Source organism: Papilio xuthus, unplaced genomic scaffold (genome assembly GCF_000836235.2).
Source record: "Papilio xuthus unplaced genomic scaffold, Pxut_1.1 DF827679.1, whole genome shotgun sequence".
Taxonomy (NCBI): domain Eukaryota; kingdom Metazoa; phylum Arthropoda; class Insecta; order Lepidoptera; family Papilionidae; genus Papilio; species Papilio xuthus.
Genome location: NW_013530970.1, coordinates 5716122 through 5733062, shown reverse-complemented (window position 1 = coordinate 5733062; position 16941 = coordinate 5716122). Strand labels below are relative to the sequence as shown.

The window sequence follows — 16941 nt, the reverse complement described above, 5'->3', positions numbered from 1 at the left end:
TGACAAAACAGAGTTAACAATGTTTAAAACGAAGATTTTGGTCTAAGAAACCCACTGTAAATGTAACTATTTGTACGAATATAATTCAGCATTAAATATACAAATTTTATAAACAGTTGATTTGTTTTACAAAAATTTGTAAATCAATTTGTGATTCATAAACGAGATAAAAATTCGCAAATATTCATGAGTGATAGCTTTCTCTCTTTTTTGTACATTTAATGTTAAATAATGTAGGAATACTAATTACTTATGCATATGTTTAAATTAAAAAAAGAAACAATTTAAAATACATCGATAAGAATCCATTTTAATTTAAATTGAACGAAAATTTTACAAAACATTATCTCGTTATTTTTTTTAAATATATTTTTAAACAAGCTATACATAACAAAAACTGTCCAATTTTACTACTAATAAATTGTCAGGCAAAGCCAGATCTGTTAAATGTCATGGTCGTTTTTAATATGTCATTTAATTTGAACAATCAATCACAGTGAAAATAATTTACATTATAATTTTGCCTACATTAAAGACTCGTCTAATATTATCTTTTATATTTCTCTTTTATTTAATGATAAAAAAATTAAATCCGTTATAAAATAAAGGTAAAAATATATCCTTTACAATCATTTTACTATGCATATACATTTAAATTGTACCTAATATTTTTCTTCACAAAAAAATATACCCGGCCAACTTGACACGTGGATAACTAGACTACTCTTTTATCCGACGTGCCAACTCGCAACAAAATAAATTACGTAATTTTTCACACAATTTGGAAGATTAGATATAAATATATAATTACTAAGGTAATTATAATTTTTTTATTTTTCATGGCAGTGTTTTTTTTTCTTTACTAATACTGCATTTTTAAAAAATAGTGTTGCCAGTTGCATTTTCTAATCATAACTAGGAATGTTTTTTTTTATCTTGTACAAATAATGAAGGATCGATATTATTATACGGACGTATGAAAAAATATTAATTTTAATTGACTAATCTTGAAATGCAAATAAAATATTAATTGACTTTCATCTAAATTACGATTAAAAATTACTGTGGTCCAATTTATGGTCTAAAAATTATATAATTTTCATTTAATTAGACATATTTTTTAATCTAATGACAAAATAGCTTGCATTATACTAAATATTTTATACCAAAGAATAAGATTTCAAGTAAATTCAAATAAAAATGTTTTTAAAAATGAGTCTTCGATTTCAAGCATAGAAAAAAAAATAACTCTATGGTAACTCAGAGTTACTACTTAAGGCGTTCGTTATATATTAATTTCAAAAGACAGGACTTTGGTAATAAGATTTATCTGAAAAACGATATCTTATCTTTTTTAATAGATAAAGAATAATAAAATTAATTATATAATTATCAATCAAATCGTTTGATAAAAATGATAACACATATATGCAATATCAAATACTAAAATTATAAATTTAATATACTAACAAAATCACCCGACTTTGCTTTAGTTTTAAGAAAAAATGGTATCTCACAAAAACTTCACTAAATTCAAATCTCGATAAGAGAGACTCTGATAATAATAAACCTTTTTTATATTTATAATGTTAGGAAAAAAATCCGACATGCCGGAGTACTGGCGCAACTAGCCTTACTAAAATGTCGACGTTTGCGTCCCCTCACTATTCATTCTGACACTGGACTTTGTAACGAAAGCACGTCATTCGCGCTAAAGGATTTTAACTATTGATGTCTACAGAAATTTAGGTATGAAAATAAAATAAAAAATAAAAAGCTAGTCTAAGAGACATTGATATTTTTGCTTATAGATGTTTCTTTCTTACTTGAGTTACTCTTATGGAGGGCTTTCGTTGAATGATCTTCATTTTATAGAGATTTTCCTTTATCGAGGTGTGACTGTATATACATATTAATTTGGAGATAAAAATATTTTTCAGATAAATATATGAAATTGCGCTATAACAAATATTTATGTAATTTGACACTTGTGTTTATGTCTTTTTTGGAATTCATTTACCGTTGGTTTCTGAGACCAAAATATTATGTCTAAAACATATTTCAAATGGAGAGTTTGGTCTCAGAAACCCACTATTATATTAAGATATATTTATTTGAATATAGAAATTAAAAAAGCATCGCTTAAGTACTCAAGAGGATGGAATGATTTTAATATTCCTAATTTTTTTTCTATTTAATCTATTTCTAGATTTTTAAAGGCTTTTTCCATAGCCTTATCTCGTTTTTTATCTGGCAGAGCTTCGATCCTCTGATGCTCTTCAGCTTTGAAGTAAGGCTCCAAGTCTTGGAGTTGTTGCATGCAGCGTTTGTGTAGCGTCTGGGTATCAGGTAAGGTTCCACCATGGTCTGGAGGTAAAGCCGATCTGGGGACTACAGACTCGTAGAACTTCTCCAGATCTTCGTTTTTGTGGTGGAATTTTATCTGAAGATGTCAAAATGTAAAAGAAATTGTTTAGTAAAGATTCATATTACAGTAATCTGAAATTTTTTATAGATTTTTATTAGAATTAAGGGATCAGAATATTGTCGAAACAAATATACATTTTTTTTGTTTTTTTTTTAAAGCTATATGGTTTTAAAGATGACGTATGTCTTCTGTGTGGCATTGCATTGACCCAGCGGATTATTCGTGCATCCTTTAGTAGACCACTGTTATAAACTTTATTCATCTCACCATATCAAAGAATTTCTTATCCATGAACGGCCGGATTAGCATCAAGAGTTTGTCCAGCACGGGTTCCGTATTGAACACGTGAATAGCCTTCATACGTACTGGCAACGCCTCCTGCACGTACTGGAAGAACTTGCGTAAGGATCTGCAATTGTAATATTTCAAATAAGGGAACATACCCATACTACGTGACCTATTTTTTTTACCACCCCCCTCCCCCTTTAACTTTTATGTAGTAATTCATAATTAAATTACTAGGGAATTATGTATTACGAGAAAAAAAAACAACTAACGACTACGTGACTGAAATCTGAGCCACTCCCACCGCTCCTGTGACTGACCGTAGTATTTTAAGGTCGTTGCAATTTCGCTGAGGTTGGATTTCGTGATTGGTGATAGATTAAGAAGATAGATAGATTAATTAGGTTTGGTATGGGGGAAGAAAATATAACGCGTTGACATAGAATGTTATAAGAATAGGGAGATGACAATATAGATGATAAAAAAAACAAAGTTACATGTCGTGTACCGTACTCGCTTACGTTCACTTAGTGGAAAAGGGTCTTTAGCGACTTTGAATATATTTTTTGCAGTAGCAACCGATATCTATACAAATAAACAAGATAAATAAACAACTCCTTATCTGTAAATAACGTGATTAACATAAAAGCGTGAAAATACGACTGAAAAAACACAACTTTTAAAACAATACTAATTTATTCATCGATGTTTTTCTTATTCACAGAGTTTTTAACCCTTCAGTTTTATGTATTTTTATATATTTGAACTGTTTCTTGACCGCGTATGTCCTTATTTGTTTACTTGTAGGGTTCCGTATCTCGAAAGGAAAAAAACGGAACCCTTATAGGATCACTTTGTTGTCCGTCCGTAGGTCAAGACCCTTTTTCTCCAAAACGCGTGAAGGTATCAAGCTGGCATTTATTTAGTACAATAATAGCTTTCGCCTGCGACTCCGTCTTTTGGACTATGTTCTATATGTATGCCAAGTTTCCGTTCGTTCAGCCGTTCTGAAAATACCTTTTTACAAACATCCATCCATCTAAACATTCGCATTTATAATTTTAGTAAGATATTAATTTTTGAGCACAAATCATATTATATTATATTTCATGTAAGATTTAGTGCCTTGGACTCATAAAAACTGGTTAAATATTAACATTTGAATGATAGCAAAAAATTATTACGTGCGAAAAGTTTTTTGGCACTTCATATAAGGATGTGTTATTAAATATAACATATTTTATTAAATTATTCAAATTTTCGTGAGACATTATAATAAACTTAAAAAAAAACGGCTAAACACTGTGTGAGCGACGACCCGCGTCTGCGAAATAATACCAGTACCACTCATCCTGATGAAGGTTCCCCGATGGGCCGAAACTAGTCGGTGTCACCGGACGTATATACGTCAGTACGAAGTTTAACATATTTTATATTTATACTCCGATAGTTATCGCCTACGACTCTTTTATTATTTTAAAGGGAAAACATAAATTTTGACCTTATCAGCTATATCTAAAACTATTGAACAATATCGATCTAGAAAATGTCTATTATATAATTCTTATAAATGCCTTTAGGCTTATAAAAAGAAAATTACTGCAATACAAAAAAAAAATAAAAAAAAAATTTCAAAAATTTTTTTTTTAAATTTTTTCAAAATTTTTTTTTCAAATTTTTTTCATTTTTTTTTATCATATTTATATTCGATTGCCATACCACATACAGTGTGTAACCCAAATTAAATTTAAACCGTTCGGTAGTAAAGACCTACAATAAGGTAATATTCCTTCAAAATGACATTGCACTTTGGCCTTTACATGTACACGCAATAAGTGTCATGGCCATATACAAAGTTAAACTGGTCAACTATGTTCTTTTGACGTAAAAATATTGTAAACTAGTGTGTACAATATTTTTAAAATTTCATCCGCACGAAATTATAAAAAAAACAGATATACACTATGTTCTAAATCTATGACTTTCATTAAGATCCGTTGAACCGTTCTGGAGATAGATTCTAACAAACATACATATAAACATTCGCATTTATTAGTAAGAATAAGGTAAAATTTGATTTGCTAATTTAAAAAAAAATAATATGATACGTAACATCTTATTAATAAACAAAACAATTATCAAAATCAAACGTCAAGGAAAAGAGCTACGAAGTAACAAAAAAATGACGAATTAAGAAACTTGATATTAAAGTAGGCAATAAAATGTATATATACATATACAAAAAAAGTTTAGAAATATTTAATATCTATCATAATACAGTTAATATAAAATAATTACTTAAATTTTCATTTCCTTAAATAAAAAAAAATAGTTACGTAAAAAAAAAATTGAAACGCAATATCTTTATTAATGGACAGGCATTTAAAACGGAGAAGCAAAAAGTTATTTTTAATTAAAAAAAAATTAAACATAAATTATGTTTGAATTTTTATCAAATATTATATACATCCTGCATACCTTTGCTTGTCCTTTTGAAAGCTAAAACATATAATTATATATACATATAGTAGAGACATAACAAGATTATAAAGCTCAAAGCTTAATCGTCATCATCATCAGCTCACTATATGTCCCCACCGAGGGGCTCGGAGCCTACCCTAACCTAAGGGTGATTAGGTCATAGTCAACCACGCTGGCCAGGTACGCGTTGGTTGACTACAATACAATTTTAATAGCGAACAATAAAATTACGTTAAAAAATATATATATTTTGAAATAATATACCATTATAATTACATACAGTCAAACCTAGATAAGGGAGAAACTATAAAGGAGTCATTGACCCAAAAGACGAACCCATAAGTGAGCAACTTATGTTAAAGAGACAAGTCTGATCGAGAAAAAAATTGCGATCCCTTAAACTCTCTTTCATCCAGGTTCGACTATATACTAATTTCATGATGTAAATAAAACAACGTAATATTAGTAATATAAACTACGCAAATATTAACAAAAGTTAACACGTTTAATACCATAAATTCACCATTGGTTTCTAAGACCAAAGACTCTGTTAACATATCGTCATCCCTTTCATTATTATTAACATATTAGAGATAACAATATGTTTTCAACGTGGATATTGGTCTCGGAAACCCACGGTTAATGTTAAAGCATACTCACGATAAGCCCACTCTAGTGAGATGTCCCAGTTTGACACCTCGCATATCAAACAGGAATATGTACCCAGGCTGGGGACCTCTTTTGTATAAGCATGCATCTGGAAATATATAAAAAAGTTATATGACGTCGCAAATCTTAAAACAAGAGACTTGATAAAAGGAAATAAAATTGTTTTTATGGAACAGTAGAGTCGCCCGTGTGTACTTTTTAGAAGCCTATGTGTTCTTCCAGACTATGTCCTACATCTATGTAAAATTCCAGCTTGATCCATGCAGCATTTCTGGAGATACCTTCTAACAAACATCCATCCAAAAAAAACTATAATGTCATCTCGCTCATTTACATTGATAAAAAAGAGATAACTATAGATTCAATCGTTTCGCCTGTTGTATACTTTTTTAAATGGACCGGTCTTTCGTCAATTCCCTATAACAAGTTATAATTTCAAGTAGTTTTCCAACAATGCTAGCTACCAGAGTAAATAACCATAATTGATGATTAATATCCTGGTTTAAAACATAAATTACAATGCAATTAAATATGTTAGTAACCAGTAACAATGGGAATAAACAAATTGCCTAACAATCATTATTACGGTCAATTTTTCATTGCGACAAAGGTTTGCTGAAATCGTTATTTTGTCCGACAAACAAAAGGGTTATTGTTCGCAAGTATAAATGTAGACAGAGCATCGGTGGCTCAAGGGTTAAGCACTTGACGTGTAATCTGCAGTCCTGGATTCGAATCCCGCTATATACCAATGTTTTTCGATTTACATATGTATATTTCTCCGAAGTTACAGTAATGGAAAACATCGTGATGCAACCTGCAAATATCTGCGAAGCAATTTAAATATATGTGTGAAGTCACTCCGCACTGGACCAGCTTACTATGGCCTAGTCACTCCTAACTTAGGGTAGTCACCGAGTCTCTAAGTGGGGTCATCTAATAATCTGATGATGTGTGTAGAGAAAAGTTTTCTCTCGGTTGTATCAAAGAGAGTGAGAGGGATAGCAAATATATTACAATCAAGTGCAATTAAAATGATATTGCTTCGTTCCTACTTAAATGCGTCTGTTAGTTTGAATATTCACATACAAATAGGCACAAAATATCACGGCTTATAGCCTCTCCATTTATAGAGGTCAGTTTAAGAATGTCACTGTAGGGTTATAAAAGGTCGCTTGAGTTAAGTTGAAAAGAAAAAAAAAATGCACATTAATTTAAATTTCCTGACAACGTTCACCTTCACCTTATCTGAATATTCCGATGATTTTTGCAACATAACAAAGAAAAACAAGGAAGTTTACATGAAACAATTACAGCCAGTTTCCTTCATTGTGAAGTTAATAAGTATACATTATTCTTAAAATTTTAACTTAAAAATCAAGGCCTAAGTAATACGGAAAGGTCCAAATGGAACAATTTATCTTGAAAAAGCTTTCTTAAATGGGCATCAACACAAAACAACAGCTATCGCCCGCGAATCCGCCAAGAAAAAAAAAACTTAATTTGTAGCCAATGTGTTCTTCCAGTTCGCTCTATCTTGGGTTCTGCGTTTAGTCTCGGGCCATTCAGCCCAACTGCCTTCATGTCGGCAGCTACTGAGCACCGCCAAGTTTGTTTAGGACGGCCACGTCTAGAACCGTGTGACCGATCCATGACCACTTGCGGTATTTTATTTGCTGACCAATCGGCTGCTCTCTACTACGTACCAGGAGTTCTTCGTTGCGGATTATTCGAGCGAACTGGCGGCGTACTGTGGACGCCCTCTACCCCACTACAGATACATAGAATTTTAAGTCAAGTCAAGTCAGTGTTCTTCAAGATTATGTTCTACATCTATGTCAAATTTCAGCGAGCATGCAGCCGTTCTGGAGATACCTTCCAACAAACATCCATCCATACATTCGCATTAATAATATTAAGAAGAAGCACAATACAAAATGCATTTTTATCAATACATATTATATATTTTTGTTATCAGTTTGATAAAAACGACATAATATATTTATAGAATTATATTATTAAAATGTTTACTAATATTATAAAGAGAAAAGGTTTGATTGTTTGTATAATATTAAATCCTTCACTGTAGGAAAGCTATACTATCGCTGGTCGACATAGGATATACGAGTATTTAATACCAGATTTTGTTTTTAATTCCGACGGACGAAGTCACGGACAACTGCTACGTCGATATAAAATCAATCATGATAAATTCTGCTAGGTATCAACACCTTTCTTGTAGGAGTTGGTATATTCCGATAATTCAAATTCGAACTGACCATAGATAAATGTATTTTTATATAATAAAAGGCTTTCAAGTGCAAACTTGAAGTGCAAACGGAACGTCAGTGGCTCAGTGGTCAAGCACTTGACTTGCAATCTGCAGGTCCTGGGTTCGAATCCCCGCCATGTACCAATGTGTTTTTCGATTTCTAATTTACATATATACATTTATCCGACGTTCTTACGGTGAAGGAAAACATCGTGATGCAACCTGCACATATCTGAGAAGAAATTCAAAGATATGTGTGAAGTCAACCAACCCGCACTTGGGTGGCGTGGTTGACTATGGCCTAATTACCCTTAACTCAGGGTAGGCTCCGAGCCCCTCGGTGGTGACGTATAGTGAGCTGATGATGATGATCATGATGAAGTGCAAACTATTTAATACTGTTTCGACCATAGATAATCGAAAGACCATAGGACCATATGTGGGCTATGTCTTGCGACACGAAAAATATGAACATCTTCAACTCATAATGATGGGCAAAATCGCAGGCAGAAGACGAGTTGGAAGGAGGAGAAAGTCGTGGCTGAGAAACATTCGGGAATAGAACACTATTGCCAGCGTTGAACAAACTTTTTCGCCTGACACAGGACAGGAAAGGGTTCGCTGAGCTGACGGCCAACCTCCAGTAATGAGAGAGGCATTAGAGGAAGAAGAAAAATCGCATGAAATCTTTTTAACCGACTTCAAAAAGGCGACTCAATTCGTCTATATGTTTTTTTTTGTTTGTTCTTTTTTATTCTAAAGGTATTGCGTGTCATTTGGTCCAATTTTTTTGAAACATAAACTACCAAGTAGTTTTTATTTCCAACTTCTTTGCTCAGAACTTGTTGTACAGACGCAAAAAAGATTTTAATAAAAAATTAAAAAAAAAACTTACGTACACTTTATGTATACCGTTTTGTTTTATTATTAAATATTTAATTACTTCCTATAAATTAGATAACTCAAGGTGTTTCGAAAAAAAAAATACGCGTTATATTTGATCTTTGCTACTTCATCAAAACTATATATCAATTATGAAGACCTTGAAAGTCGGGCTAAGGCAAACGTATTAATCCAATAAATTAACTTCATATTGATTGTAACTAATAATATAAACGAATTATTAATATTATAATGATTTATGAAAGGACAATTTATTATCTCGCGAACATTTTTCTTAATTACGAACTTGCTGCTTAAAAATATAAATATTTTAAGCCGGATACATAAATTACTACAAAATAACTATCAAAATTAAAAATAAAGTATTATTTAGAAGGTTTACTGCTGCACCTAAAGTTGTTAAGTAAGACTTAGGTCTTACTTAACAACTTTAGGTGCAGCTCTCTGTTAGGAGAGACTCGATAGTTTAGGCTACAACTGTTATATTTAATTCATATTTTCCTTTCTTTCTAAATGTGGAAGACACGTGTATTAGGACCACTACAAAAATCTGTCGTCTCTATCTACTCCCTTCATTTCGGGCGAGATTTTTATTGATGTTAAATAGTTTTAATAATAATTTCTAATCTTGTATTCTAGCCTATGTGATCTTCTAGATTATATTCTATATGTATGCCAAAGTTATACGACGTCACAAATCTTAAAACAAGAAACTTGATAAAAGGAAATAAAATTGTTTTTATGGAACAGTAGAATCGCCCGTGTGTACTTTTTTTAGAAGCCTATGTGTTCTTCCAGACTATGTCCTTCATCTATGTAAAATTCCAGCTTGATCCATGCAGCATTTCTGGAGATACCTTCTAACAAACATCCATCCAATTATTCGCTGTTAGTCATATAACTAAGAAGTAAGATTATTCATATATCCATTGTCAAAGGACAATAGGGAATGATGGTAAGAGAATCGCATTGTGTCTTGCCAATTGATAGTTTATATAATATATAGTATATATACATATATGTTAACTTTACATAACACTATTGAACATATTCTCACGTATTACATTCTAACAGTTGGATACATTAGCTTGTAGATGTATGAAATACTAGCTGTCGCCCGCGACTCCGTCAGCACGGAATTTAAAAAAGATAAGTAGCGTATATGTTCTTCCAGATTATGTTCTATATCCATCCATCCATCCAACTACATTTCCGCTTTATGATAATTACTAAATGGTAACCAAAAATAGTTAAGATTACTTTTTCTCTATACAATTTCTTCTGAGTACGTTAAAACAATCAAGTACGTCTCAGTGTTACAATTTCACACGAAGGTAGAGAACTTTTACAAAATATAAATGCAGTACTATTATTTAAAAGTGCAATTATTTGAACGTACACAAATTGTCAAAACTTTATAGCCCCACCAAAGTGGCAATGATTGCTAGTAATATTGTCAAAATCTATCAAAATATCTTACTCTTACTAATGCGAATGTTTAGATGGATGGATGGTCACAAAGTATCTCCAGAACGAATCCCTTCCTGAACGGATCTCGATGAAATTTGTTACACATAACATAATCTGGAAGAATACATAGGCTACTAATTATTTTTGTTTTAAATAGCGCGGACGGAGTCGCGGGCTAGTATAACAATAAACATGACAAATACGTGACACTTCTAAACTTATAGTTCCATACATTTTTGTTTTTTAATTTGAAATTAAACAAATCCTATCTTGTGATTACATACCTACAGTCATGAAGAGCAATTTGACACCAGATTCCAGATGATACTTAGAAGGTTCTGTGTAATGCAGCCGATGGTAGATGAGGTCATAACCCTCGCACGACTTCTCCGGCAGGTAAGAGAACTCTCTGCGAACAGTCACAAGACAAATGGTTAGTGGATAATGCTTTCAAACAGAAGATAAGTACAGTGTTGTACTACACAATTTGTTCTATAAAAATCTTACTAACATTATAAATGCGTATATTTGTTTGAAGATCTGCATGGATCTTGCTGAAATTTGGCATAGATTTAGAACATAGACTATTAATTACGTTTTGATTAGATCCGCACGGGCGGATTCGCGGGCGACAGTTAGTCTTAAAAATAGTTTGAACCAAATATTATTTAAAAAGTCTAAAAATCTATATATAAACAAGAAAGTGGTGTTATAATAGTTACACTATTTATAACTCAAGAACGGCTTTACCGATTATGGCTGAAAATTGGTGAGGAGGTAGCTTAGAGACGAGACGGACATAGGATACTATTTATTCATTTTTTTATTTTTAGTTTTTTTATATATCCACGCAGATTGAGTCGCGGGCGACAGCTAGTAATATATAAATGTCAAAGGACATTGCGACTCATACCGGTTTTAAAATAATAATAATAAATATTTTAATAGTATTAAAAATACTCGCTACTAGTTAGATTGTAAACGGACTTTACTATTGACGTCAATGTAAATCGAGCAAACAACTATGCTTGGTCAATTTAATGATTCGAGGTTCAGTAGACAATATATATAGCGATCACAAGCCACACCGTCCGCGCGGGAAAAAAAGTTAATAAGTATCCTATGTGTTCTTTCATACTATGTTCTACATCTATGTTAAATTTCAGTGAGAAAGAAAATCCATCCATACATTTAAACATTCGCATTTACAATATTAGTAAGAAGTAAGATGTGTGCTTAATACAATTTTTGAACAATAGATGGCGCAGTACAAATACAATTGTAAATTTTAAACACGGCATCAAAAGTTAACGTTCAGAAATGTCGAAATTAAATAAATATTAATCAGCATTATAAACATGTGATCCGGTGACAATAACAGTAGAAGGTAACGGTAGAAGTAACAGCCCGAGTCGAGGCTCCTTAGGGAGCCCTCGAGTCTCGTTACTCTTAAACGAGGTTCAGGCTAAGCGCCATCTGCGCTCAGCCAAACCCGGTGAAGTAAATGCCTCTTCAAGGCAAACAGTGACTACTAAGTCACAAAAACTAATAATATTGAGCTACTTTTTTTAATAAAAAAACAAACATATTCTTATCTTGGGAAAATTTAAAATTTAAATTAGAAAATAGATTAAAAATATTTAAGTAACAGTTTGTTACCAATAGCGATAATTCTAGCAAATGAAACTTAACCCTGATGTTCATTTTGTATAGTATGCCATACATACAACTTTATAATCCACTTCTTTCTTATAAAGAAAAGGATGGGAAGTTGAAGTGGACTTTCCGGTTGAGAGGATGCATGAAAAGGGAGGATATTTTCTTTCTGTGCATCCTCTCCTCGGTCAATTTAAGATAGGCAACGCATATGCAATTGCGTATGTCTATGGGCAACGGTTGCTTCGCTATTTCAGCGATTTCAGGTGGCCACCAGCTCTTTTGCCACCTTTTGATATAAAAAAACGATCACTATAAAACAATTTTTAACTTTGTTTTTTGCTTTTCTTCAAAAAAGACATCTTGCCACAATAAAGGTTAAAAGGTTTCAGTAATTCAATAGGATAGATTATTTCTGTGTAAAATACTAATACATTGGGTTAAAAGATAATAATTACGGAATTCTACATTTTATGAACCTTAACCTTGATGTATAATCGCAGTTCCGATGACTACGAAGGTTCCAACTCAATCAGAAACCTGTTCTTGTTTAACGATAATTCATTACCTTACTGTGGCTTGTTCGTCAAGATCGTTGCGAGAAAAGTCGCTGCGATTTTCAAAATGGCGGAGCAAATCTAGTTGACATTTTAAAAATACGCTAGACAAATTGCATTTGAAGCGATTCCATGAGAAACTTCAAAAATGTAATAGAACTGACATTAACTATCGATAAAGCACGCAATTGTCGCGCGTCGCTTCCATACAATTTTGAAGTTCGCTATTAAATCGCTTCTAAGTGAATGCACTTTGTCTAACCCCGCTAATCAAATAGAGGACTCGCGTCGACGATTCAACATTCTGCGCGTTTCGAATATTTACATTTTCTTATGTACGACGGACTTATAAACTTAAGGAAAAACCGGAATTATCTTTTTCATTGAATTGGTTATTGTAAAATGACATTTATTGACTTGTAATTTTCAATAGTAATATGATCGCCATCAAAATGTTCAACTTGCGAATGACCAACTATTATGAACGTTTGTATAGTAACATACAGGGTTAATATGAGTGTTTTGTATGTTATATATTTTGATGCACGAGACGAAGTACAGCACAGCAAGTAAGATATAATAAACATGATGTACATAAAATACGAATAATAGTTATAAAGTTATTTGTTATTTTAATATTAAATGTGAAGTAAACTTTGTCGTTGAAAATATATTCAAACTGACGGCATTTGATAATGTACTAAAAGAATCGTATGTAATACATATTATAGGCGCTTTGCATACATAGCAATTTTAGTCGTTATAAGACTAACGCATTACAATTTCATAGTGGTTCGAACACAGCACGTTGTCGCTCGCAACCTAATGGTCAGGATCATCGTGAGAGTATCACAGAAAAGTTGCTGCAATTTTCAAGATGACCGATCAAATCTATACAGTAGACATGTAGTCGCTATGCCTCTACTGACCGAATAGACGATTCGCGTCGACGATTCAATGTTGTGTACGGAACGCGCGCAACGCGATTCTCACGGCGCGACCACACAATATTAATTTTAACGATTTACGTTAGCTTGTGTACAGTGGGCCTTATTTTTACCTACATAAACGTAAATTATGATCACAGGTGACCAAAAATATACATAGTATGTAATATGTATATTTGAGTAAAATATTATAAATACTTTATAAATGTTGAATACTGAATTTATTATATTCTAATAGCCGTAGCCCGCGACTTAATCTGCGCGAAATTAAAAAAAAATACGTTATTAGTAGCCTATGTGTTCTTTCAAACATATTCTACATGTTTGTCAAATTTCAACGAAAACCGTTGAGCAGTTTCAATTTTCAACAAACATCCATCCATCTAAACATTTGCTTTTATTATATTAGTAACATTTAAATGTAAAATATACATATATTTGTAGTGATATTATGAATGTTTCAAAAGTTTATTTTAACATTGCAACACTGACATTTAAAGTCAACACAATTTTGGCGCGCATTCATGACAGCGAAAAGGTTTCCTCCGTTCAACCAAACTATCGATCCATACTATCACATTTATGATATTAAAAATTAAGATTTTTATTTCAAAGTTTACAAGACTGCATCATCAATGTCATATTGCGAATGAGACGTATCCACCATTCTATTCTAACCTTGTGTTCAATAGCCATGTTTGAAAATATTAAGTAATTTGACACTTATGTAGACAACGAGAGATACGGAATATCAATTTGTACGTAAATAATAGTATGTTTTTAAGGTAAATTTTTAATTTTATGCCGCATCCAAAATTAATATACAATAGACAACCTCCATTAATTCATTTTTTTTTTCATTTTACTTTTCAACCTTACAAAAACAATAATTCGTTTTTTTAAAGACAATCTGATATGTTAATAAAGTCATCGTTATTATCAGGCCGCAGCGTAACGCCGCTACCTTAAAAAAAAAATGTAGTATATTTAAAACTATTAAATGCCAAAACAATTTTGTTCAATTATTTATGTCATAGCCATACATTTATGATTTTGAAGTCAACTTTAAAAGGTAGTTCTTTTTGTACTCATTTTTAATTATTATAAGATTAAATTAGTGTATAATTTTTCCCTCCTTTATTTATATGGAATAAAGATAATAAATATAATGGCAGAGCTTAGTTTCCTTTGCATAAAATGCATAATTTAAACATTTTGTACATGACCTTTACATAAATATCATACCTATACAAATAGAGTATTCAAATTAGAATTTTATTAAAAACAATCAGAGTGCAGTTTTTTCCAGTTTGTGAAGGACACAGTAATTAAATCAGTAATGTTTAAATAAGCGGAACCAACATATTTTTTTATAACTTTAATAAACAGATGGTAAAAGTTTTAGCTGCTTACAACTTTTAGACATTATTAGCTAGAAACCTTTGGCGCGAATAGCGCACTTTCATTACAAAGTCAAGTGTCAAAATGATTTGTGAGGGGACATAAACGTCGACATTTTAGTAAGTCTAGTCTTGCGCCAGTACATTGGCACAGTTTTGGATATTATTCCTAACACTAGATAATGTAAACAAAGTAGTAATAAACATTTAGTTATCAAAAGAGCATTTAGCCTATGTATTGTTCTAGACTATGTTTTACACCTATGCCAAATTTTGTCAATATCCAAGCAGCCATTCCAGAGATATCTTCTAACAAACATCCCTCCATCCATTCAAACATGTAAGAATATTAAATTAACATAACTATGATTGTTGTATGTAATGTTGATTAAATTTAATGAACAAGGGAGAAAAAGTTTGTCTCCCTAACCTTCTCTCAGAACAATATTATAGGTAAACTAGCTGTCACACATGACTTCATTCACTTATTAGAAAATTACTTAATTAGTAGCCTATGTGTTTTTCCAGACTATGTTCTACATCTATGCCAAATTACACCAGGATCTGTTCAGCCGTTCTTGAGATACCTTCAAATAAACATTCATCTATTCACCTAAACATTCACATTTATAATATTAGTAAGATAGTAAGTACTCATAAGAAAACATTTTTCCTCTTTGTTCAAGTTCAAACTATACCAGAAGTTCTTTGTAAAATATGAAATTTATTCTGATTATAAGAAAAAAAATGAAACTATCATGAGCAATTATTCACACTGATGTAAATTACAATATGATAATTAACAGTTTTATTGTAAAGAAGTCAAGGTTATTAAATGGTTTATTCAAGTTAATAAAAGTGGAATAATTTTCAGAAAACTTCCATAAAATGTACAAACAATAAACATTTCATTATTGAAAATTTATCTCTAATGAATATGTTATCTGTGTGCTAATTTCATAATTTTACTAATTAGACTCAATGTTAAACACTGAATTTGTACTTTACAGGTTTGGGTTCAATCTCTGCTATGTAACAGTGTTTTTTCGATTTTTAAAACTCATATAAATGTAAACAACATATTTGTGTGAAGTTAATCAACACTGATTGGGCTGATATCCAATAAGTTTGACTGAGGCGTCACACCAACAGTGTAGGCTCAAGCCCCTTGGTGGAGACATATCAGAGACAGAATCTAAGAGAGAGAGAAGAGTAAAATATTGATATGGTCAAAAAATATATAATGTTTATGTTTTAATTACAATTAAGTAAAGAATATTTGCAATTTTAATTTCGGGAAAATGTTATTTTTGTTTTTTAGAATATAGAAGCCGTTTTTATATTTAAAGATAAATAAAATTTTAAATAACTTACAAAGCTTCCGTGCTCGGCCACAATTCTTCAGAATTTAAGATACGACTATCAAAAAACTCTGGTGCATTTTTCCTGAATGAATAATATTTTTCTATACATGTTTTTGTTTTGTCCAAATCCCCATAACATGCATTATAAAATAACAAAAGTTGTTTATCCGATAAATCTTTAGGCACATATTTTGATTTGTCTAATTTTTGAGTCCACTGTTTTAAAAAGTTTATGTCATCTTGAGAAAATATGTCCATGGCAGCGGTAGCAGCATTATAATCGAATTCCAATTCCACAGGCATTGCTATAAAATTTAGAATATTATCGCCTCGTAATTTTATTTAAAACAACAATTTAAATGACACTACCACTCAGTTTAAAAACAATTTGACAACTGACTGACTGAATAAAAAGACCAATTTTGCTTGATCGAATTATCGAGTTAATCGACTTTGATTTCGTTTGTATAGATACCAGGTTTTTCGCCTGAATAACTTGGCAAGTCTCT

General features: G+C 31.5%; 1 protein-coding gene across 1 annotated transcript; it reads right to left on the bottom strand.

Annotated features, from left to right (window-relative positions):
- Positions 1–924: 924 nt before the first annotated feature.
- Positions 925–16814, bottom strand: LOC106118003 (alpha-tocopherol transfer protein-like). The gene is made up of 5 exons (XM_013312555.1): positions 16443–16814; positions 10793–10917; positions 5855–5951; positions 2696–2837; positions 925–2443 (listed from the first exon to the last, which is right to left on the bottom strand). Exons 1-5 carry the CDS (start codon positions 16733–16735, stop codon positions 2195–2197), a joined length of 906 nt encoding a protein of 301 aa, XP_013168009.1. The 5' UTR covers positions 16736–16814; the 3' UTR covers positions 925–2194.
- Positions 16815–16941: the final 127 nt, after the last annotated feature.